The sequence below is a fragment of the Egretta garzetta genome, unplaced genomic scaffold (genome assembly GCF_000687185.1).
Source record: "Egretta garzetta isolate BGI_Z169 unplaced genomic scaffold, ASM68718v1 scaffold536, whole genome shotgun sequence".
Lineage (NCBI taxonomy): Eukaryota > Metazoa > Chordata > Aves > Pelecaniformes > Ardeidae > Egretta > Egretta garzetta.
The window spans coordinates 1,072,398-1,096,100 of NW_009260068.1; the positions used below are offsets into that span (position 1 = coordinate 1,072,398).

General features: G+C 43.1%; 1 protein-coding gene across 6 annotated transcripts in view; it reads left to right on the forward strand.

Annotated features, from left to right (window-relative positions):
• Positions 1 to 77: 77 nt before the first annotated feature.
• The window catches only part of P4HA1 (prolyl 4-hydroxylase subunit alpha 1), a 33,676-nt gene continuing 10,050 nt past the window's right edge, over positions 78 to 23,703 (forward strand). For 3 of the 6 annotated variants that reach the window (XM_009641168.2, XM_035896659.1, XM_035896660.1), the window contains exons 1-9: positions 82 to 121; positions 6,494 to 6,610; positions 7,493 to 7,589; positions 10,096 to 10,247; positions 12,314 to 12,451; positions 14,998 to 15,237; positions 16,410 to 16,600; positions 17,139 to 17,315; positions 21,138 to 21,208. In XM_009641168.2, coding sequence (XP_009639463.1) covers positions 6,523 to 6,610; positions 7,493 to 7,589; positions 10,096 to 10,247; positions 12,314 to 12,451; positions 14,998 to 15,237; positions 16,410 to 16,600; positions 17,139 to 17,315; positions 21,138 to 21,208 — 1,154 coding nt within the window. In that variant the 5' untranslated portion in view covers positions 82 to 121; positions 6,494 to 6,522. Of the gene's footprint in view, positions 122 to 6,493; positions 6,611 to 7,492; positions 7,590 to 10,095; positions 10,248 to 12,313; positions 12,452 to 14,997; positions 15,238 to 16,409; positions 16,601 to 17,138; positions 17,316 to 19,962; positions 20,034 to 21,137; positions 21,209 to 23,703 lie in introns of all 6 variants that reach the window. The other 3 variants (XM_035896661.1, XM_009641169.2, XM_035896662.1) reach the window with 3 other exon arrangements.

The following is a 23,703-nucleotide window of genomic DNA, read 5'->3' on the forward strand; positions in this document are numbered from 1 at the left end:
CGGGGGTGAGGAGTGCTCGGGCGCCGAAACGGCTTCACGTTGGGATGGATGAAAAGTTACTTGGCGTCGTGATTTCCCTCCCTTTCTGCTGCTTTGGGCTGGATTCAGCCAACTGCGTTAGGTAAAACCTGCCGTGCGTCTAACTGCGCTATACCTTGGAGCAGGGATCTTGAGGGGACCTAACCTGGCTTAGAAGGGAAAACTCCCGCGTGGAGTCTGCAGGATGCTGTGGAACGAAGAAGAAAATAAAAATGTCAGAGTGAATCTCCCGGTTTACCTGAAAAGCTGGATGTTCTTAGAAGAAAGGTGCTTCGGGGTTACAGGGAGAAGGTGTCAAAAGGATTGCCCAGCATTCGGTCTCAGGCATCTTTTTTTTCTGCTGAATTCAGTAAGAGGAGTTGCAGAGGTGCTCGAGCGCTTAAGCATGCTCCTACTTTAGCTACATAAAGATGCGGTGCTCAGGGTTTTAGTAAATGAAAGAAGCTATTGGTTACAGCAAGTAGATAAATGTTAAATGCAGCTTCTTAGGATGCCCAAGACTGTTCAGCGAAGCATGCAAACGGTATTCTGGCAGGGGTGGGAAGGAAAGGTAATGACTTCCCAGTTTGTTCGGGAGGCAGAGGCCTGCTTTTGGGGTAAGAGATGTTCTCCGTCTTGCTGTTCTGCGCCCGTTACTAGTTGTGGATCATGGCTGGATACGTTTGAATGTCTTGAACCACGCTACAAAGCATTTGATTTGTTCTAGAGTACTCTGCACAGCTTCTTAATTATTTTTTCCCCCTCCTGGGACTCAAAGTAACAGGAACATGCCTGAATCTTGCTATGCGAAGAGGGTTAATTCCGCTCTCTAAGCGGTGGTTGTGGCATAGGTAGGCATATCTCTTCCAGCCGTTGCTTCATTTAGGAGCTGAAGAAGCAGCAGCAGTGTCTCATGAACTGCTGTCCAGTGGCAGCCCCCCTAAGCAGTTCCTGATCTGTGCTCTTGACACCGGCTGGCTCATCTGATAAACCAAACTAGAAATGAGTGTGTGGGGGGGAAATCACCACCTCGCCTCCCAGCAGAGAAGAGCTGATGTGGATTATTAGTTCCCTTTGCTAATTCACTGTGTAGCACTACGCACAACGGGTCGTCTGCTGGCGCAGCGGAGGGGGTCGTGTGGAGACAGGAGCTGCTGCAGAAACTTTGGTTGGACGACAGGGTTAACGTGTGCATTGGGAGCTATGCATCGAGCCAGGAGAGAGAGCACGGCTCTCAGACCTGTAGAGATTTAAGTGTTGTTGTATAACGAATGGTTTTAAAATCTAGTGTTTAAAGCTGTGATTTTGAGGCGTGCATGTAGATTAGAAACTACCCGGTGCAGTTTGAAAGACGTTAGGGATGGATAATGAGTAACGCTCTGGAAGGAGTGAGGATAAATAGAGGTTTGTGGGAGGAAAACTCTTGCCTCCATGTTGAGGTTGATATAGATAAGGAAACTTTGTTTTCTGAACAAAGCGGTCTGAAAGAATATACCTGTTAAAAACCAAAAACTTAGTTGATAAATTGTGTCTGTTTAACTGAGGAAAGACTGCAAATAAAGTCTGTGCTGAAACAGCATCTTTGCTGTCACTTGTGTTCTTGCAACAACTTCAGAATGACTCGCTGTTCCCCTTCTGCAGGCTTTCTGCTGCTGTGGAACCACCTGCTGAGCTACAACCTCAGCCTAAAAGAGCTCTTATCTGTTCCTGTTTTTCAGCTCCTGATCGCTGGGATTGTCCTGCTTTCTTTATAATCACTCTTAATATCTGAAAATATTCTGTGTATCTCTATAGATACTCCGCTAATCCTTGAGCAGAAGGATAAATAGAAGGATAGCCTCCTGCTTGTTGTGTCTAATAAGTGCTCTGCTCCATCGCCCGTGTTCTTTGTCTTGGCTTAGGGAGTTAAAACAAGTGCGCTCTGAGAGGGCTGTGTCCATTCAGTCTCAGTCTGGAATGAAACCAAGCTAAAACTTGCTCTGGTTCCTTGGGTATAAATTGTCTACGAGCATGCCTGTTCTATACCCAGACTCACAAATGTTGTCTCCAAGTTGGCAATAAATGATACTTAAAACACGTCACCTACTTGACTCTAAAATTTATTCTTCTCTCTTACTAGATTATAATATTATTTGCATATATATATATAAAAGATTCTATTACAACTATGTCATTAAAAAGAACCCTAACCATGCCATGTTCTTTTGTTAGCAGCAATTCTAGGAAAATCTTTTTTCTCTTGCTGCTTGGGTCTTAACTCTAAAACAGCCTTTAAACGTGACGTGCTAGAGAATTTGGGGAACTGGATTCTAATGTTTCTGTCCGGCGAGACTGTTAAGCAACAAAGACAGCTAAATGTTCTTGGTGCTTAGTATTTTCTCTGGGAAAGTTCTTCCCTTTTGAGTAGTATTCCCAGTCACATCGTGTCATGAGGCTGTAACTTGAGTTGTTCTGGAGACAGAGGTTTAGTGCAGTGAGCCGCTATCGTTTCTGGTACTATCCTCTTCCTTGCCCTCAGCTCAGTTTAACTGATTTATTTAAACATACAGTGGGGTACAGTAAGGATTGTGAGAGTGGACTAGTATGTAAATCAAAAGTTGAGGGTCTTGGTGATACAGTTTTGACTCCGGGCCTTGCAGCAGGCTTAATTTTGAGCAGGTCGCTTATTTCTTACTTAAGTAAAGAAGCTGTTTTGGAATTAAGTTAGAGCTATTCCAGAATAATTCCACGTTGAAGTACACCTTCAGTTTCTGTTTTCTGGGTTCTGGTAAGCACCTGGGAGCTTGGAATTGGCAGTGGGGAGGCTTGTATAATAAACATCCTCAGCTAAATGCTTCAGTCTTTGGTCACCGATTAGCGTGACCTGGATCGTTGCGAGGTTCTGTCACTCTCTAGTTTGTCTCAATTTCACTTTTCCTTCTGCTTGCATGGATGCTACGTGCACTTCCACTCTCCTATGACTCTTGCAGGTTGTTCCTACTTGTAGGGCAGAGCTGGACTCTTTAAATAAAGCCCTCAAAAAACCCACCTCTAAGCTTCATCATTTGAAATGGCATTTGTGGTCCCTGCTGTTTGGGGAATCCTGTGCTGCGCTTGGCAGTATCATTTGTCTAATTGCCGCTTTGTTTTCCTTGTATCGTCATATTTGTTTGTTCTTTGCTATTTTTTCCCCATGTGTTTTTTTTTTTTTTTTTCCTGCTCTGCCATGTTTTACTGTTTCAAAGCTCGGCAAATGTACTTCTGATGGGAAGTCGGAAAGCTCCTGTGTTAGAGCTGTCAGCTGGACTCCCACTTCTGTATGTGGGTAGCAGATTCCTCCTCTCCGAGATGCTCAGCTGCCATCTTTGTGTGTGCCTGGGGGACACTGCTGAGGAGGAGAGTCAGACCGACAGGAATAATGCGGAGAGGATTTTCATCTTGTTTTACTTCATGTCACTGACAGGAAGAAATTAAGCCTACTTATTTGGCAGCTTGTGCATCTAAGAGACTTCCAGCATTTATCTTAAGTGAGCTTTATTTTCTTTGATTTGGGAACCTGTAGCTGATCCTTCTGCAGTAGTCTTGAAAGCTGTGCTACTTAGCAACTGCTGCTGGGGCAGCGAAGGCTTGGCTGGCCGCTGCCTTGGGCTCTGTTTCCAACTCTATGAATTCTGTCTGGGAGGGAAGTGATCTTGGGTGGCTGAAAGCTATTACAGGAGTCTGAATCCTTGCGAATGACAGAAAATCTGGAGACCGTGAAAGGAAAGAAAAATCAAGTTGGAAGCGACCTCTGGCTGTCATCTAGCCTAACCTCCCGTTTGAAGTTGGGTGAACTTGGAGGTTAGGTTAGGCTGCACATGGAATTGTCCCACTTAGTTTTGAAATTCTTCCAAGAATGGGAAATCCAGTTTCTCTGGACAAACTCTTCTAGTGCCTGACTGCTGTCGCTGTGAGAAACTTTTTTTTTTTTTTGCACCTGCTTAGAATTTCCCTTGTTGCAATTTGTGACCATTGCCACTCGCTCGTTCTGCTGTACGCCTGTGAAGGTACAAGGAGGGAATAGGATTGCAACTGCGTTCGGAGTCAGCCTGGAATTGGAGCAGGCTGTAAAGGCAGGTAAAGAAGACGAAAAAACATTTCCAACGCGTGCTACTCGAACAGGCTGTACGGCATCATTCTCCTGTGGGAGGTAGAAGGCTGTCGCTGGAGAAAAGACATCATTTTCATCATCTTTTTGGTGTGCTTTCCTTTTGTTTGTGTTTTAGAAAAGTTGTACGTTGGCTCATAGTAAAAAGTAAACTTTCTGAAGCTTTTCCTGTGTTTTGCTGAGTGCGGTAAACAAATAGCTCTGTGAATTCTGAGTATTGATAATGTTAGCAAATATTTATCGTGTAGTACAACTGTTTGTGCTTTGTAATTGATTCACAGATGTAGTAGCTTGAGTGCTGAATGAGCAGGAGGCACTTGGCTTTCTGCAGAGCAAAATACGAATTAACAGGAGTGCAGGTGCACATCAGTGTCCTTCGGCGCGTGGATACAGCTTCTTTTAAGTAAAGAGTGAAATTTGCCAGGAAGAAAACTTGCTTCCAGACATGACCCGTTCACTTACAGCAGTTACTCAATTGGAGCTCTTGTTTAATGAGACCGACATTAGTCAGGGAAGAGAGAGGTACAGTTGTATAGGTGTTGCCACGATCCCTGGTTTATGCTGAAAACTAGGTAAGTGTTACAGGCTGGCTGGAGGGTTGCATGTTTGTTCATTGTGTTTAGGGCTGGAGTTTCGCAAATGGATGAAACCTGTCCTGCTACAACAATTTTGCCTTCCTTTGCTGTCTTTGGCTTGCCAGTTCCTGCCTCCTAATTGCCCACTTGTACTGGCGTGGGTGTTACATGGCTATATAGTGAACTGTATCAGAACTGAACTGCAGTGAAATGAGGGGTCGGGGGGGATCTTTTGTGGATGAGTTAAGTTTGGAATAGCCTGATTTAGCTGGTGGCCTGGCTGCCTGTGGAGCGGACGCGCAGGCGAGGAGGAGGTGAGGAATGCTGCTGTGGACGGCAGGGCTGGTTTAGAGCATCGGTGAGACCGAGGCCCTCGACTTGGGGAAAAAGCAGGACTCCAGGCTTCCCTCCAGATTTTTACTTTACAACTTACTTTCTGCTGATGAATGTGTCAGAATGTTTCAGCTCTTCAATTTTGGTCATGCAGATTTCAGATGATTTACGAGAGTTGGAGATGGTGCTGCTTTTCCAGGCTCGGACGAGTTTCCTGTTGTTCCTGTTAGCGCCAGTGAAACTATGCTTGCCCTCTCCAAGAGGCAATCCACCAAGTCAGTAAATCTAAACCCTTTCTATAGTGCTAGAGGTAGAAAGGAAAGGAGGGAACTGCTTCCAGACCCTTCAGGTGCAATGTGAGAAGAAATCCTGCACTCTGGAGTCAAGGGAGCGTTTCCTGCTAATACCTCTGCTTTTGGGTAGCATGGTTTTTCTTTGGGTGTGATTTTTGCACTTTCCCAATTTTGTTTACACCTTGTGTGAATGGCACACCTGGGTTTATGGCGTTCACTACCAGTGCTGTCAACTCGATCAAAAGCATATTGCTTTCTTCCCTAAACAGGCCGAGCCACTTTGTAGCTGGCCTTGCTTTGTGATGTTTATTTTTTTTTCTTTTTTAGTTCTCTTGCCATTGGAAGAGTTGTAAAACAGTTTCTGTTAGTACATGTGGTTGTTTTAATTTTTCTGAGCAGATACAATACGTGAGAGTTTAAGCTTTTGGGGAAAAAGCAAATCTTGTGAATTCCAAGACAGCGTAATTACTTTTAAAGCATGCGGTAGGAGAAAATCCTAGTCTGTTAAAAGGGTTCAGGATCTTGAAAGGCTGAGAGCTTGGCAGCTGTTTGTGGGAGAAAGCTCTGCCATAAGCCTGCTGTGCATTTACCCAGGGACTGACTGTGAACCAGCCGACAGAGAAACCTTTTGTATCAGGGATGGAGGCTGGCTTCGTGATGGTGGCAGCTGACGAGCAGGAGCATGCAAGTACTCTGTGGACTGATTGTACAGGGTTTTCATTTAGATCTGTTCCACTGGCATCTTTTTGACTGATCAAAGGAATAATTTTTTTTTCATTGCGTGGATAAACTTGATAATACGTGTTTTAACTTAGTGTTACGTTTTTCTCAGTGTTTGGTCTTGGGTTTTTGGGTACTTTTTGTGAAGCAGCTCTATCTGCAGTGTGTCTTAGATGTCAAAAAGATGAAGCGTGTTTGTGAAGACCCTGTCTCCAAGCTATTCTTTCTTCTCTTACTACACAAGCCAAAAGTGTAAGAAAGTCTGCAGAAGGGCATTGGTTCTCTGTGAGAGCTGCTCAAGCGTATCGCAAGGTTCTGCTACCTCAAGCACTAGTGGCAGCCCCAAGAGAACAAGCTGTCTCTTTTGAAGGTAGATTCAGCTCTCTGGTGAATAGGGATGTTTTACCTACTTTATGTTTCCTTTGTAGGTACGTGGTGAGGAGACAGCTATTGAACTATGGCATTCAACAAGATTTGGTGTACTGTAGCCCTTGGACTTCTGCTGCCTTTTTCTTATGCCCATACGGACTTCTTCACTTCCATTGGTGAGACATGCTTTGGTGCATGCGCTGCATAGCCAAAAGAATTTCTTGACGGCTCTCAACACTGAGTCTGCAATAATGTGTTAATGGCGTGCAAGGCTTTAATTGGTACAGAACTAAATCCACCTACTAGTGCATACAACTTCATCGACTTTATTCTTTTGGCAGAAACATGCTTTGAGTTAAGTCAGTCTAGTTAGTCTAATGACCCAGGCTAGGCTTTGTATCCATTACGTATTATAGGTATTGGATTTTAAACAATATTTTGATGTGGACTGTTGCACATAACGTTGAAGCAAGTGAAACAGCTGTTGAGGGTACATAATGATGGCAGTATGTCAGCGTACTCTCTCCGGGGTTCTGATGGCTTGTGGCACAGCTGAAGACATGGACTGTATCGCTTCATGAAGAACCACTTCAGCTGCCCTCTTGCAGGAAATGAAGCAATTATTAATTAATAACAGGGTCTGTTAGGAGACCTCTTGAAGTCACGCAAGTAATCTTAAAAATAAAACATTGGATTAGTGTTGTATATCAAATGTGAAGTCTTTGTATATTTCTGCAGCTTTGTCTTTATTTGCTCTGCATTATATATGCTTGGATGAAAAATTACTCCGTTGCAACCTACTTCCTTTTCCAAATGAATCCTAAATTAGTTCTAATAATAAATATGTGATATTATGTTAACTTCCATGGCAACATGAGATTTTCTCCTTCAAAAAAAAAAAAAGGCAAGAAGCCTTACTCAAATACTCCTTCAGGGTTATTTAAGCAAATGCAGAAGGGGTTTGGGGAAGAAAGAATTGAAGAGGGGAAGAACGACTCTAATTCTCAGTTCTCATTTTTTTGTTTCTCCTTGTCTAACCAAGTTCATTTGTTTTCTAGGTCATATGACAGACTTAATTAATACAGAAAAAGATCTGGTGGTGTCACTGAAAGATTACATCAAGGCAGAGGAAAGCAAGCTGGAACAGATCAAAAAGTAAGCAGCTTGTTTCATAATGCTAATAGTTAATAATTTGCGTCCACCCTTATGTAAAAAGTGCTTCCCAAGGCTGATTAAATTTGTGGAATTTTTCCTCTGAGGCAAAGCTTAAACTAGCAGCTTTTGCCGGGTTTTTGTCCTAAGTTATTATCTCCGAGCCATTGGATTGTTTTGTGCGGCTTTCTAATTGTGAAGGCTGATCAACTCGCTTTCTGTACGATACCTTCACTTTAGGACTCCTGCTTGCACATAATTCCCAAGGGGCTGTAGTTCTTTGAATGACAATCAGCTTAGTGGAAACTAAAACCCAGCAAGTCTGCAAATGAGTGTTACAAGGACTGCCATGATACACCAGACATAAAAGCCCTCGAAGGTGTTGGCATGGCCATATCGCTCGTGAGTGGCTAACCAATGAATAGTAATAACCCACTACAAGGGCAGAGTCTCTTTCTACGTGCTATACTTAGATATAAAAGTAAATTAAAGCAAAATAAAACTTCTTTACTGCTTTTAAATATAACAAGAGACCCGACCATTGCCATGACTACATTGCTTGGCTCTATAGGTGTGAGGACCAGAGCCCAAGATGTCAGATTTCATCACAGCCAGAAATAAAAATTTTGTACTGCTGAACAGGATGGTTTCCTGGCTTTCAATAATGTGTATAAATCTCTCATGAGGACGTTTTAGCCTTTGTGTATTACATTCTGCCATTGAGGAAGAAAGGTACTTCTGTCGGGCATCCAAAATTGTGTAAATACAACTTATGATATAAGCGTTGCAGCTCTGTTTTTATTATATTAGAGGCACTGGCTGTCAGGTCAGAAAAGTTAAAATAACTCTCACAAAGAGATAGAAGAACCTGGAAAAAAATGCTGGTGTCACTTGAGTTTGCTGCACTCTGTACTTGGGCTGAAGGGTATTGTTAGCTGGTGTTGACTTACACTCAGTGAAAGTTGGTAATCCACTGAAATGCGGAGGATGGCTCACACCTTGCGGGTGGCTTGTGGTGGAGGTTTTTATGAAACAGAAACTACTTGAAAGAAATCCTGGCCTTGTGGTTGTGGCTCCCGGTTGCAGTGACTTTCAGCTACTCGTTAGGTTTGATGGTCACGTGGTGGGAAATGTACGATGGATTTGCCTGTGTGCAACGTGCACGTGCAATTTGTTGAAATCTGTTTCTTCAGTCTTTGGCTTGCCTAGAAGCTGGAACTGGTCCACAGAAGCACTTTGAGCGCTCCATTTTGGAGGGAACCCCAAACTGAAACTGAACTCACATTGCTGCTGGCAGGAACCCAGACAGGGGCTGTCAGAGCGCAGGAAAACAACTAAAGGCAGTGTGGGAAGAGTGAATGCAAACAGTGGCACCTTTAACAGTTGCAAACATCTACCTGTCTCCGGTAAAGCAGGCAAAATTAATTCAGGCATACAAATTCTGGAGCAAGCTGAATGCTGGCTCGCATACAGAGTTTCTGCCAGGCTATGGATTTTGTATTTGCTTTATATTGGTGTTGATGTTTGGTATTCCCTGTGGGGTGTGGTTTTTTTAATGTTAATTTATCTTGATTTCAGGGCATTGTTACATGCCTTTGTGTTCTAGGTCTGCATTGTTTTGGATAGAGAGGTGAAGTTTGGTTGTTTTGTGGACGTGTAGTAGCGCAGCGCTGGTGCTTGTAGTATGACCGAGGTGCTTGCTGGCTTGAGACTGGAGCAGGCTCCCTGGACGTTTCCATTAAAATGACATATGAACAACGGTAGTTGTTGAAAGGTGTGCTTGTTTTGGAGCACACTGGAGTTGTGAATGGCTTATGTCCCTGACAGTGTCAGAGAGGTTTGTGGAGTCAGAACTGTAGCACCAGAACGTTGGCCTGGGCTCTTCATTTGGGAGCGTGAGAATGACATGTTTCTTAATACGAGCTTACAGTGTGGAAGGCAGCTTTGTGGTGGGAGGCAAGGGGCTTATTGTAGATTTAAGAGTGTGTGTCTAAGCATAAAATAATTTGAGACAAGCATTCTGTATTGTAAATACTTGAGACAAGTGTTGTATTTTGTAATACAAATATTGCAAATATTTAAGACAAGCGTTCTGTATTCTACCTTACTGCAAACTTTAGAAATAAGAGCATTTAAAAACGAAAGATCAAAAATGTTGGTAAAGCTTTGGTTTTGGTTAGTCCTGCCTGAAAACTCATTGTGGAACTGCTGGCATACTGCATTTAGTGTTTGTAGGAAGGAGCTTGTTCAGCCATGTTCCAACAAAGGCCATAGGAGCAGCACAAGGCTTGGCCTGCAGCTGAGGAAGATAAAAAAAAAAAAAAAAAAAAAAAGGAAAAAGCCCCTTTTGTTCCTTCTATAGGAGAGCTTTATATAGAGATAATGTAAAAGCTTGCAACTTGTGATGGGTTTTTTATTGGGGAAGACCATTGAGTGGCTTGAAATCAGTTTTATAGTGCATTGGCAGACTTTTACAAGAGACTTTAACAAATGTGTATTTTCACTATAGGTGGGCAGAGAAATTGGATCAGCTGACAGATACTGCTACGAAAGACCCGGAGGGGTTTTTGGGACATCCTGTTAATGCATTTAAGTTGATGAAACGTCTTAACACAGAGTGGGGTGAGCTGGAGAGCCTGGTTCTGAAGGACATGTCAGATGGTAAGTGTGCCTGTAGTAAGAACAAGGATCACATGATAATTGCATTTACTTGACTATGTCTTTCACATCTTATGGTTTGAATTAGATTTGTTAGTCTGCTTTTGAGGTGCCTTCATAAAAAATAATCCTAGAAGACCTGCCATTTTGCTGTCAGCGTGCTATCGTTTGAACTTTAGGAAAACTGCGATGTTTAAACTGAATAACCTCCTTGCGTGCTTTAAATTTTGCAAAGATCATGGCTTGCTTCGTGTACTGTCCCACTTCTTGCAAACTAGTATTGTAGGAAATTTCATCTCCAAGTATGATGACTCCATTGAACATAAACAAGGGAACAAAACTCTTCTGAGTGTAAGACGTGGGGCTGTCTTGAGTATGGTCAAGTGCTGTTGCTGTTGATATGTTGATATGAGAGTTGTTAAGGTGTGATGATTCAAAACCTGAATGTTGGCAGAGACTGAGCATTTGTGGAACTGATCTGAATTAGTGTAGTAAATACTTTGCTGCCTCTTTTCTTCAGCAAGAGTAGAAGCCCTTCAGTAGGGAACAGGATATGAAGTAGTTGACTGTGAAAGACACTTAGCAGCAAAGAAGCTGGGGTGATTATATTTGACCTGTGAGAATCTGTCTCAACAACTAACTAATACCAGGTGTAGGTTTTTAGTAAGAAATGCTAAAAAAGTGGAGGACTGGTCTCTGATAAGGATCCAGCACATTCAGCTTCACCCTCGCTGCTGTGAGGGACTCCATTTGCCAAATGAAAAGGCTCTGCACCTGCCAGCCAGAAATCTGGACCAGTGCATCTTAAGTCCTTCTTCTGAATGGGGGAGGTAGGGGGGGGCGGGAAAGCAGATGAACTTAACAGACATCATACTGGCACTGTCCTTAGTTAGCACTGTAAAGCTTGTTGTGCTTCTGGATCTTGGGACAAAAGAGTTTGTTGGGTAGAAAAGTTACTTTTCTGAAAATGCCAGAGTGCCTGTCAGTTTGTTCAAACTCGGGTCCTCATGGTGGACTTTGTTGACGCAGTTCCTTTTGGTGGCTGCGTGTACCAGGATGCTGGTTCTGCCCTCCTCAGCTGTCCTCCTGGAGTTCTGTTTCCCCCATCGGTGCAAACAGCCCACCAGCCTCTTGACTGTGCAGCAGTGGAAGGTGAAAAATTGCATCAGTTCTCCCAGTGCTCTCCAGGAAGGGCCCTTCAAGTAGCAGTGATAGCAGTGGTTGTGTGTGTGTTCACCAGAGAGGAGTAGGAACCCTTCATACCAGGGGAGATGATTACATGTGACTAATGACCAGGGACCGGTTTCTAGAGAGAATTTTTTTTTTACTTTATAGAACCTGCTCGTCTTCTGTTCCATAAACATCACCCTGGTGCTTCTTTGAAAAGCCCCCAAGTTTTTTCTTTTTGATTGTTCCTTTGCTTTCTTTTCACTAAAAACAAAAAAAAAAGTTAACTTTTCAACACATGCCTTGAGTTCCATTCAGAGTTGTGTGAAGATGGGTCTTGAGAAACCTTTTTAACTTTGTGTGTTTCTCAGGTTTCTATGTAAATACGTTGATGCCCACGTCCACAGAAAGCCGTCAGGTTCATAGTGGCTGTGTAGTTGCCTGAAGTCGTGTCAAAAGCTGTTTGCAATTAGACATCTGCATTTTTGGTTTTCATCTTTTTATTGACCAGCCTTAATCTTTACACTGCTATTTGTAGCACTGATTGGTTTTTTTTCCATTCTGAATTATTTGTGAATTCCTTGTTACTAAATTAAAAGCCTCTTGGAAGGCAGATTAAGTGGAATGGTTGCAAAAATTACCCATGTATTATCTTTAATATTCTATTTTTTTTTTCTTGTTTTAAACCTGTTAAGACAGAAATAGTTTCTGCATGAAACTGAGGGGGTACTCCTGTCCTTTAGAGACAAACTGCTGGTGCTCTGCTGGGCTGATAGCTCTTCCTGACTTATTAGTGGCCTTTCCTGAAATGCTAGCTTTCCCTGTAGTAGGGCATCCTTTCATGCATAAAGTTTATAGAATTCCTGGGACAAAGGAGGCCAAGTGTTTCCCTGTCTTCCCAGGCTTTATCTCCAACATGACTATCCAGCGGCAGTTTTTCCCAAATGATGAAGATCAGACTGGTGCAGCAAAAGCCCTCCTGCGGCTTCAAGACACGTATAATTTGGATACAGACACCCTCTCAAGGGGGAATCTTCCAGGTAAGTGTCATTGATATTATTTTCAGAGGACACTGGACTTTTACTATATGTCCTGATTACAAATCATTTGACTCTGTTCTGTCTTGTTAAACTGTGTAGTGTGAAGGTAACAATAGGGAAACATTTGAGCTAAGAATTTATGAAAAGTGGGGCGATGTGAGTTGTTGAATATAGGTTGATGTAGGTGTCAGTTTTAATTCTGCCACACCTCAAGAGAGAGAAACCTGTTGCTTCAGGCTGTGCTGGTGAAGAGGAACCCAGGGAGGGCTGACCTGCTCTGGCATACAGACACTCTGGCTTTGTTGCAGTGGTGGTTCTGTTGGAAACTATGCCCGCTTGGCTTTCCTGACTCATGGGCTTGCTTCTGCCAGTGCGCTGCCCAAGTGCACGTGGATAAAATGCACCGCACAGAATGCAAGTTTCTTTCTGAATTGAGACTCTCCTTTGTCCTGTCATTCTCCTCGGTCTGCTCACATGCTCGTTTTCTGCTTGTAGAACCTGAAAATTTCTTTTTAGTTGAAGTCTGTATCTTTCTTCTAGTTATGGTAAGACAATTTAGTGTTAATAGTTTTTAATAAAAAATCAATAGCAATAAACCCCACTCTTGCCTGGGTGAGGATCTTCCTTGTGTTGAAGTAGTTGTGCACTGGCAGATACTTAGTTTTATTGCACGATGTAATGCATTTTAAGAAAGCAGTTCTGTCATTTATTATCCCTTTCCATCTCATGGACAAGATGGACCTTTCAGATGGCGAGTGACAGAAGTTTTCTTTGAGCTTAAATTTCATGGTGCGTATAAACTGAAAAACAAGAGAGTGCATACACAGACTTGAGCTCATGTGGCATTACCTGAGGTAATCTTGAAAAGGTTTACATGCAGGAGAAGGCACGCTTTTTTCTTAGAAGACTTTCTCTGCTGATTTTTCCTTGTTTCCTCTGTTTGAAAATAATACTGCGCCAACTGGCAAAAAGTCAACTCTGTACAATCCATCTGTGTTTTTGCAAGTGCTCGTTGTGGTCAGATGCCTAATAAAATTAAGGGTAATTGGCTTTATATGTTATGATGTATAACCTTGCTTTTGGATTTAGTTCAAGACTGTCTCAAGGACCTACAGATTCATTCTAATACAATAAGCAGTTCATTATTGTTTTCTTAAAACAGCACAAAAATACACGACAAAGTGCTTTGGGTGGACTGTAGTTTATTGTTTCCTTTGAAGCAATAAGCTGCCCAGTCTGTGTGTAATAAAGTGTAATTGCAGAACCCAAAAGCTCTAGAGTATAAAAGAGAATAGGTTGGTCTCCTCAGAGCTCCGGAGAGGAACATCCCACGTGGTCGCTTCTTTGTGCTCCTTGTCTTCCTACCCAGGGAATTTCTGTTTGGACAGGATGCCAGGTTTTGATCAGAATCTTAACTGCTGTCATATAGCTTATTAATTCTCTCTCCTGCATTACAGGCTGTGCTGTTTCTCTATATTAACGATCAACCCTATTGATGATTGCAGTCTTAAGTGCTCTTTAAAGACTTGCCTTTTGATGTGTGCGTGTTACGTTGCTTCTAAATGTACCAGGCTATGGCCCCCGCAACCTGTTACCCGTTCCAGAGGATCTCTCTTGAGAGCACTCCCACCACCACCGCACCCGATTCCCCAATTTTTGTGTTATTTTAGAGTTGGCAGCTTCAGGCTCAGAAAACTGAAATCGCTGGCCAGACCACAAGGTGTTTAATTAGTGAGCAAAACCAAAGTTATTCTGTTGGATACTGCATTTCACGGGCTGTCTCTTCAGCTATTTAATTTCTTGCGGCACGTCTTCAACCGAAGAATTCCCCTGTTTGAATGCAGCTGTGGGAGCTGCTATGAGAAATTCAGGATGTGTTAAGATGTAACCAGGAACGGAATTTTAGTTGTAAAACTGGCAGGTCCTGTTTCCTTTTTACAGGATTAAATTTGGTTTTTCATTGGGCCTTAATTTACAGTGGCAAAAATAGGAATCTGTCATTTGCTTACTAGTGCTTTACTCTTTCAGAGGTCTCTTAAAATGTTTCTAAAAATGACTGACTACAAAAATCTTGAGCAGCTGGGAATTTACTGACTGATGTTTTCTTTTTCCTCCCCCTCTAAGTTGTCGCTCACAAGATGTGCTTCAGTAATGTTTTGAAAGCGATAATGCAATAATGTCTCTGAAAACAGATTCCTGAAACTTTGCATTTGGCTTACTATTGGTTTGCTTGAAGTGTTCGGGGTTTTGAAGAAGGAAGGTTTGGTTTAGTTTATGTTATTTTCCACTAAAGCTGAAGACATTTAGCTTAGTTGCTGGTATTCTGGCAATGGAAAACTGCATCTAACTGCTTATGTATTCTGCCAAGGATTTGCAGGCTTCAGATACTTAAACTGAGTCTTCAACAAATAGCCACCACAGAAGGGAGATGCTGAAGAACAGAAATAAACTGTGCTGTGAAGAATAAGAAATAACTGAATGTTACTCTAAAGACCGGTCCAGAATTCTGTGTAAATTCTGTTTGGTTTGATTTGTTTTAAATACAGGCGTGAAGCACAAGTCCTTTTTAACAGCCGAAGATTGCTTTGAACTGGGAAAGATTGCCTACACTGAAGCTGACTACTACCACACCGAGCTCTGGATGGAACAAGCTCTGAAACAGTTGGATGAGGGAGAAGTGTCTTCTGCAGACAAAGTCTACATTCTGGACTACCTGAGTTATGCTGTGTATCAGCAGGGGGATCTGGGCAAAGCCATGATGCTCACCAAACGCCTTCTGGAACTGGGTATGTTGGAAGAGAGATCTGCAGCTCGCCACGACCTAGCTCTGTGTTCCAGCAGGTGCTGGCTGTGGATTCGTACTGAGGAGTGCGGTCCTGCCTGTGTTCTGACTTGTGTATGGGTTTTTAAAATGGATTATTACTGATTCTGCCATTAACACCTTGATGCGTAGTTTTCAGTAAAATAAGACTTGTGTTAGCATAAGTTAGATTGGACAATTATAGTCTCAACTACCACGTCAGAAAGTGTCATGGCTAAGGATTGCTCCTTTCTGTTGAAGTGTTTTCTGCCTTCTATCACTGTTGGCTTCTAATCACTTACCCGTCTTAGTCATCAGTGCCTGAAATTTGGTTCTCTTGCTACATCTTACTTTCCTGTGTTGGGATTAGTTCGCCTTAGTTACAGGCAAGAACACAGTTAATTAAATTGAGACTATATTGGCGATATCAAAATCTCTGCACATTATTTGAAAGCAAATTAAGCATGCTTGACGTGAAAAATATGAAATACAGAATGCAATACAGTCAGCTAAGATTCTGTCAGTTTTATGAAATACAAAAAATATTTATGCTTCTATAAATATTCTGCTGATGGATGCTGTGGGAAGCTCAGAACTAAACCTTAACATAGCAAAGGCTAATGAGAACCATTTATTAATGAACCGAAGCAAATTCTGTAAGTTTAGTGATTGTTAAAAGCTTTGTCACTAGAAATCTTAATTCCCCTCAGGGAATTTTTTAGGTTTAAAGCCAGTCATGCTGTCCCAGCTCTCTCCATGTCCCGTTCCCTTGTCTCTCCCTCTCTGGTGCAATTGGCTGGAATGGCCAAACCCTTTTTCTTAGTGTTTGGACCCCCATGCCTTTGGGGGATCCTGGCCTCACGGTAAGCAGTTTTCTTAACTGTGAATGAGTTGAGCTTAGCTCTGAGAGCTCACTGTGTGTTTGCCTGAAGATGACTAAGGATATGTGCATGCTGCAGGCTAGCATTGCCTCCAGCTTAGCTCGGAGTTTTAGCTATCCTGTGAATGCTCTCAAACCAGAGTAGATGTTTCTAATTTCTATCTGAGAAGCAGTAGCATGCATCTGTTTTCTTTTTCCTTCTGTAAATAGCCGCTTCTGGATACTTCTTCACACGTTGGAAACTTGCCAGTGATACTCGTTTGTTTCTTTGTCAATAGATCCTGAACATCAAAGAGCAAATGGGAACATGAAATATTTTGAATACATCATGGCTAAAGAAAAAGAAGCAAATAAGTCCAGCACAGATTCAAAAGACCAGATGGAGAAGGAAACTGAGGTTAAGAAAAAGGATTACCTGCCCGAGAGAAGGAAGTACGAAATGCTGTGCCGTGGGGAGGGTCTCAAAATGGTAAAGTGGAGTAGACTGTTTTCAAATGTATGAAACCAACCGTAACACAACAATGTCAAGAATTTGTATGTGGCGTGAAAGCAAGGAAGTTATTATAGCAGTTGGCTGAGTGTGTAGAACCGAGGATTAGCATGTGTTGGATTTCTTCCCCATTTCATTCTGTCCAGTAGACAAGAAGTAATACAGCCACAGGCACTGCTGACTAACTTGGATGCACTACATAATTGTAATTAATTGAATAAGGATGCTGGAAGTCTAGATTTACATACGGAATTGAATGAGGGTGGGGTTTTAGTGAGAAAACTCTTTTTAATAGGGCTCTCTAAAGTACTGCTTGTTGCAGTATTGCAGGGTAACATTAATGTGCTGAAAGTACTAATTTCTCAAACTTAAAGCATCCCTTTAATTTGTAACATAACATTAAGGTAAGGAAAGTGAATTGTTCCTGTCTCTTGTTCTCCGGACGCCTTTTGTTTCTTAGAGATATTGATGTCATATGGCAGTTCTCTGATTATCTCTTGCTCCACCTCGCTTTCAGACCCCTCGGAGACAAAAAAGACTCTTCTGCCGCTACTATGACGGAAACAGGAATCCTAGGTACATTCTGGGCCCTGTCAAACAGGAAGATGAGTGGGACAAACCTCGAATTGTTCGCTTCCTTGACATCATCTCCGACGAAGAGATTGAAACTGTGAAAGAACTAGCAAAGCCAAGGGTAAATGCCTTACGCTTCTTTGCCTTTTGGAATCTTCCATTTCGTGTGCGGTTTTCTGTGTGAGTGTGTGTGATTCTGTCTCCTCTTGAATGCAGCTGTGTGTGCGGTGTGCTCACACGTTGCTCTTCTCGCCTTGTAGCTCTTGGTGACGGCACTTTGAAGGAGGCAGTGGGGAAGCTGGAAATTCTGTGTAATTAAGAGAGCCAGGTAACAGCAGTGCAAGATTGTCAGGCTCTTCTGGCAGATGCAATTTCAGTGTGTGCTGTTTCAGATGAGGAGGAGAACGTTCTACAACAGAAAAGAAACATACTGCAGCTTGGGTGCCTTGAAGTATAGCTGTCGTCTGGTTTTTGTTTGGTTTTCTGGCTTTTGGGTTTTTTGAAGTCTGTATTTGCCAAGTTGTGATGTAGAGAAGAGTGCTGTCTAGGGAGAGGCAGCCATTCCTCTGGTCCTGGAATGCCACGTTACTGTATAGACAAGAACGAGTGGTTTTATCCTCCATTCAGTGTAAAACTGACTTCTTTCTCCCAGGCTTTGAAACTGCCTGCAGATGGCAGCTTTAAGAGGGCAATGCTTAATAGGTGGTACTCGGCTTCTTACTCGCAATGCCAGCTCACCAAACCCTATTTGAGAAACTGGATCCCGAGGTTCTTGTTTCTGAATGCAGAATAATCCAGGGCAGCTCAGCTGTCAGAGTAAACAGGAGTGTCCAAGACAAACAGCAACCTGACGGAGAAGATGTAGTTAGTTAAATTGGTTTATTTTTCCATCAATTACCAGTTACTTGTAAAATAAAATTAAAACTTGTGGAAATTAATTTTCCTGCTTTTTTTTTTTCTTTGCTTTTAGCCTAGATGGCTTTTTGTCCAGAGAGAGCTGAGAAAATGGAGGTTAGGGGGCTAAGTGCCTTAAATATAGGACAAATGCTTAGCTTGGTCTGCTGCAAAGTAAACCATCCGTGGGTTATACATGGGCACATTGAGGATGAGGCTGTCCTTGGCCGCTGCCCCGAGTACTAGGGAGCTTGAAGGCGATTTTAAAGCTTCCTAAAGGCTGATGCGTTGTACTTCTGAGGTACAGTTCTGAACTGTAAGCAAGAAGTACGAGCAATTCTCTTCGCTTGCCTGCAAAACATCTCTTCTTGCTCTCCTGTCAGGCAGCCTTCCTGCAGGTCTAAAAATCAGAGCCCTGGTTGTTTGGTTAAGCCCTTTGCTGCTGCAAAAGCTCTGGCATTATGTCTGTGGAGTATGACTGAATCGCTTCTTCATGGAGTAGAAGTAAGTCTGAGCCCTGAAAATAAAAGCCTGTGCAGACTTCTGAAACATGGCTATTTTAACTTCTAAACGCGCTGAGATAATTGTTTTCTTATCAAATGTTTGGCTCATGGTAAAGACTTGCAGATTCATAGTTCGTTAATGTGGAAGCATCTGTATGCTGTTAGCGTTCCACGTATTTCCTACGGCCGAGGTCTTGCAGGGCTCAGTAATGAGCATAGTGAGAGGATTGTGTTTTTTAAGGCTGAAAGGTCATCTCCTTCTTCCCGATGCTCGGGATGTTACCATCGCCGCCTCTCGGAAGCCAGCGCTGTCTGATCTGTGCCCAGCCTTCTGCCACTTCGGTGGTGTAAGCCGGGGGGGGTGAAGCCACCTTACTCAGCTTTGGGAGTCTCGCTGGAGTCATAGTTTGTGCCTGGATTCTTGTATGCGTCTGCATGGGATGAGCCGAGAGGCAGCATATTAAGAGTTCCCGGTGCTCGTTAGCAGGCGTGGAGAGTCCTCTGTTTACTTAGTTCATTTTAACAATAGAGAAATACTTCTTTTCATTGTTTGGGCCTTGGGATGCCATTTTGTGCCTCTTCCAAAATTTGGGCTCTGCAACTCAACCTTTCCAGTTAGGAACGATGGAGCGTGCCTGATAGTACGTGGACAAAGTTAAAGGGCACGCATAAGGTTTGGAATCGGAGTATTAACGTAGGTGGAATGGTGTCAAGTAACTGGAGCACAACAGAGGGGAAGGAAGGCCTCAGACCAAGAGTTCTCGTTCTCTGTAACAGGAATACAACGTAAATGTGTCCATGGACTGAGCAGTTAGTTTGTGTTAGCTGTCGGCATTAAGGGAGTTCACTCTGGTGCTGCTTTTTGGTATAGAAGGGTAGGGTTTTATTCATCTTTTGCTTATACGAGATCAAAGTGTTGCCTGGATTCCGTTGATCTGTAAAACTCCTCTTACATGCGCAGAGCAGAGCGCTAACAAAGGACCAGTTGTACACGTGCCATCATGCTGTAACGCTTCCAGCAGTTGTTGCAATATGAAGGAAATGAAAGCTTCTAGTTTACTTTATTCAGACGACTGTTCTTGCTACAGAAATGGAAACGTTCCTGGAAAACTTGATCTTCTCTAACACTCTTGTTTAAAACAACAACCAAAAAACCCCTCTCTTTTAGTAAAATTGGAGGCTGCCCCTCCTTCCCCATCAACTGCTTTATGAATTTCCACCCCCTCCGTAAAAGAAAAACCACCTCAAGAGGTGACTGGGTGGCTTGCGTGGCGGCTTGCGTGACGTTTCCCCTTAGGCTTCTGAATGGTCGGATTGCTGTGATGCAGTATGTGCTTTGTAATGCAACTATTCTGATGGTTCGCTTCACAGCTGAGGCGAGCCACCATTTCAAACCCCATAACAGGAGCCTTGGAGACGGCACATTACAGAATTAGCAAAAGGTAAGAGAGCTCTATGCCAGATGTTTTGGGCCTGTAATGAGTGTGTAGATTCTGCTCATTATGGGGAAGAAAGAGGTGGTCTAAAAAGACAACTTTGGCTTTGTAGCCCACCGCTTTATTACGTGCAGATCTGTAACAGGCTGTTACTGCTGAGTTTCTCAGTCTTTTCCTTCAGCTAGAAGTTCTGGGGGCGTATTTTGATTTCTTCTTTTTCTTTTTTTGGTCACCTTCTCAGTGTCTGTCCTCAAATGAGGATCTGTACAAGAAGCAGATCTCCACATAAGTGTAAAACAAATACACGATGCTACAAAACCTTCAGCGAATCTAGATATTTTTTTTCTTACACATTCCCTTCCCCTTCGCTCTTCTCCCCAAGCAAAAATTGTCCTCCCTTTCCTTGTAAAATCTAGCAAATCACTTGAAGCACCATTAGACGTGTAAGAGATGCTTCAAGTCCTTGCTGCGTGTGACAGCTGGAGTGGCAAGCAAAACGCACGGTCGTTAGTCACACTCGTCGTCCGAGATCATACCGTGCTCCTGCCGGGGCTCTTTTACCTCCTGCTGACACAAATCTGGCAGACGCAGGCTCGTTTTCACGGGGCTGCTGGTTCTTTCCAGCTCGTCTGTTAAGTACTGCATGTCTTGAATTTAGCCAATTTTTTCCAAAACTGACTGGCTCTAAAAGAATCCACCTGCCCCTTCCCACCCCCCACCTGGTTTTAATAGCGGTGATAAAAGATTGACCCTGCATTCCATCAGCGTTAAGCCAAAATTCTGAAAGGCGTTAAACTTCTGGGTGAAGAGGAATTGTCTGTGAAACTCAGCATCGTAAATTATTTGCAGAAAGTCTCTAGTTTAAAACAGAAAAAAAAAAAAGAAAAAAAAAAAAAGAGGAAAAAAGTGAAAGGACAATCTAACCAAATTTTTCCAACCAATTTGTGTGGATTTGGACATGGCAGCTACAGCTTCTGTTGCCCTTCTAATATTGCTAATTTAAGAGCATTGCATACCATCCAGACCAATCGGAACCCTTTCAAACACCTGTGGCTTGGCGAAAAAGCAGCCTACTAGGTGGGTAAGCCCTTGTCCTTTCTCTTTTTGTAGCTGAGCCGTGCTACTGTTCATGACCCTGAGACTGGGAAACTGACCACAGCACATTACAGAGTCTCTAAGAGGTAAGGGGAACGTCTTCCAAAGGTATACCCAGTCCGAGGAAGTCTGTCCTGGGACCGTACCGCTTCATCTCTAAACGTGGGGCAAATAAGGATTTTTGCATAACTTTTACATTCTTGGTTTCTCTTAAGAAAGAGAACGGCCTAAAGCGAACTGAGCCGTCCTGTAACAAAGCAAGCGCTCTGCTGAAACAGTTCTGTATGTTAGTGGTAGCCGAGACGGAAGCGCCTTCTGTCGCTTAGCATGGCTTCTCTAGCACAACTAACGTACTAAAAGGGCGGCGCCGCGCGGGGCTCTGCTTACACTAACGAACGGTGGAAAAGGCGGCCTGCGTAGCTCACCTCTACCACGAAGCTTCGGTACGGATACTCGCTGCTTAAAACCAGGCACTGACGAGCTGCTGTAATTCGTGGCAACGGTGCAAATTAAAGCTGGTTGATAATTTTAAAGAATTGCCTTGTTTAAATGATTGAAAGTAGTTGCTTTAATGGAAAACCGGTGTTCTTTCAGCTTCTTTGAACAAAAAAACCCTGAAACTGGAATGGCTGGTAGCTTTAAGAGTTTTTAGTTAGCTTATGAATTCTTTAAAAAGATAAAAGTGCTTCACAGTACTGGTCACAAGAAGTTGAATGAGTCAGGGATGATTGTAACTCTCATGGAAGGTAGAAAACCATTGTAGCTGAAGCCCGATCCTTAAAGCCACACTTGGTACAAGCGGTGGCAAGTTGAAAACTTTTATTTTTGTGCATTAACTGCCTTGCACCTCCAGCAGCATAGACCTGCAAGTCTGTTTACTCACCAGAGCGCGTGCAGGCAGTGGGAGTCCTTTGGAAATTGTCTGGTGAGCTCTTACACATTTGCTCCTTAAAACTGTCCCTGCAGGCCACCTCCAGAATGCCTTCAGGAACATAGGCCTTCCTGTTTGACATGTGTTGCATTTAGGTTTTATTTATTTACTTATTTATAGTTTTAAGCCTGTCCATTCCTCTCTCAGTTATCTGTGACTGTGTATTTTAAAGACAGCGTTTACTCAGTCCTGGGATTTGTCCCCTGTGACACAGACCACTCCGGGGCATTTACTGAAGAAACTTGATAATCCATTTGACGACCATATCCTCACGGCCTCTGTCAAACTGGATGTGCTAATAATGGGAACGGGAGAAGGTGACCAGATGACTAATTGAAATTGAGATGCATAATTGGCCCCGATTTAAATAGATGATCCTTAGTAAAAGAACTCTTTATTTAGACTTTAGATTTTTCATTAGTGGGAAGCGTTCTTCCTGGAGACTATTGCAGATGCTACAGTCAGAAAAAACAGGGCTAGATAACACCCATCATTAAAAGCCGCTTCCCTCATGAATGTGTGCAGCTGATGGTGCAGGCAGATCCCCTTTGCCATCACCTTGTTATTGGCTCTGTGCCATGAAAAAATAACTGTTTCTCCTAGGGCTTTAATCTGGAATTAACCATGTGCTGTACCTTGCCTAGGGACTCTGTGATAAAGTATGAGGGCAGCCATTGCCAGTGAAGGTGCTGCCACTAGCCCGGAGTGGAGCCTCGTGTCTAGTACCTGGTGAACGAGACCCTTAAACGTTCAAGGTTTGGTGCTCAAGAAAGTGCTGTGCTGGGGCTTCCTTCCAGCATACCGAAGGAGCTCACAGAATTAAATCAGATTTTTTCCAAGCTGAGATTTTTAATTCTGTATCTCACTGGAAACTGGAGTGAGAATTGCGAAGAAGCATACAAGTAAATGGGGCACAGCACATTGTCAAGTTAGCAAAGACAATTTTTTGAGGGTAGGGACAGACTTGAGGGTGGAGGGGGCCTTCCCTTCTCATGCTTTCCCTTGCCTTTGCAGTCCTCCACATGCATAGAATGTATATACTTTAAAAGAGAACACATGACACCTAAATCTATAGTCGGAGGTAAAAGCCACCCCCAAACACCCCAAGCCAGGCTACTTTAGAAGGATCACGTTATTCAGGCTGGATCGCTGAACTTCCTTTGCAGAACCGCTGGTAGAAACATCTTTCTGTTGGAGCTGGTTTGGATTCCAGGTGAATCATTGCTCCCAAAAACAAAAAAAAAAAAAAAGCTTGCTTTATTTTTTTAATAGATGACTGCTTTCCCCCTTCAAACATTCTTTCCTAGCAAATGCACTTCTAAATTACAGCATTCCTCTCTTTGAGAGGCCTACTGTTCGCTGTGCGGTACGTGGCAGGCTGTATAAAAGGGGGCACCTTGCCAGCAGCACGAGGAGCACCATCCAGCCGCGCTGAGTGCCGCACCAGAATAAACTCGGCCACTCTCACGCTGCTTTTACAGAAGCTGCTTGCCTTTTTTTTTTTTTTTTCCTCTCTCCTCCCAGCAGCCAGTCGGGGCTCGTAGCGTATGATGGTGAAGTTTCCACTTCAGAAATACCAGTCTGTGCTTTTATTCGCTCCCTGTTGCGTCTCTACTTGTACTTTTTTACATACTAAGTACATTTTAGAAA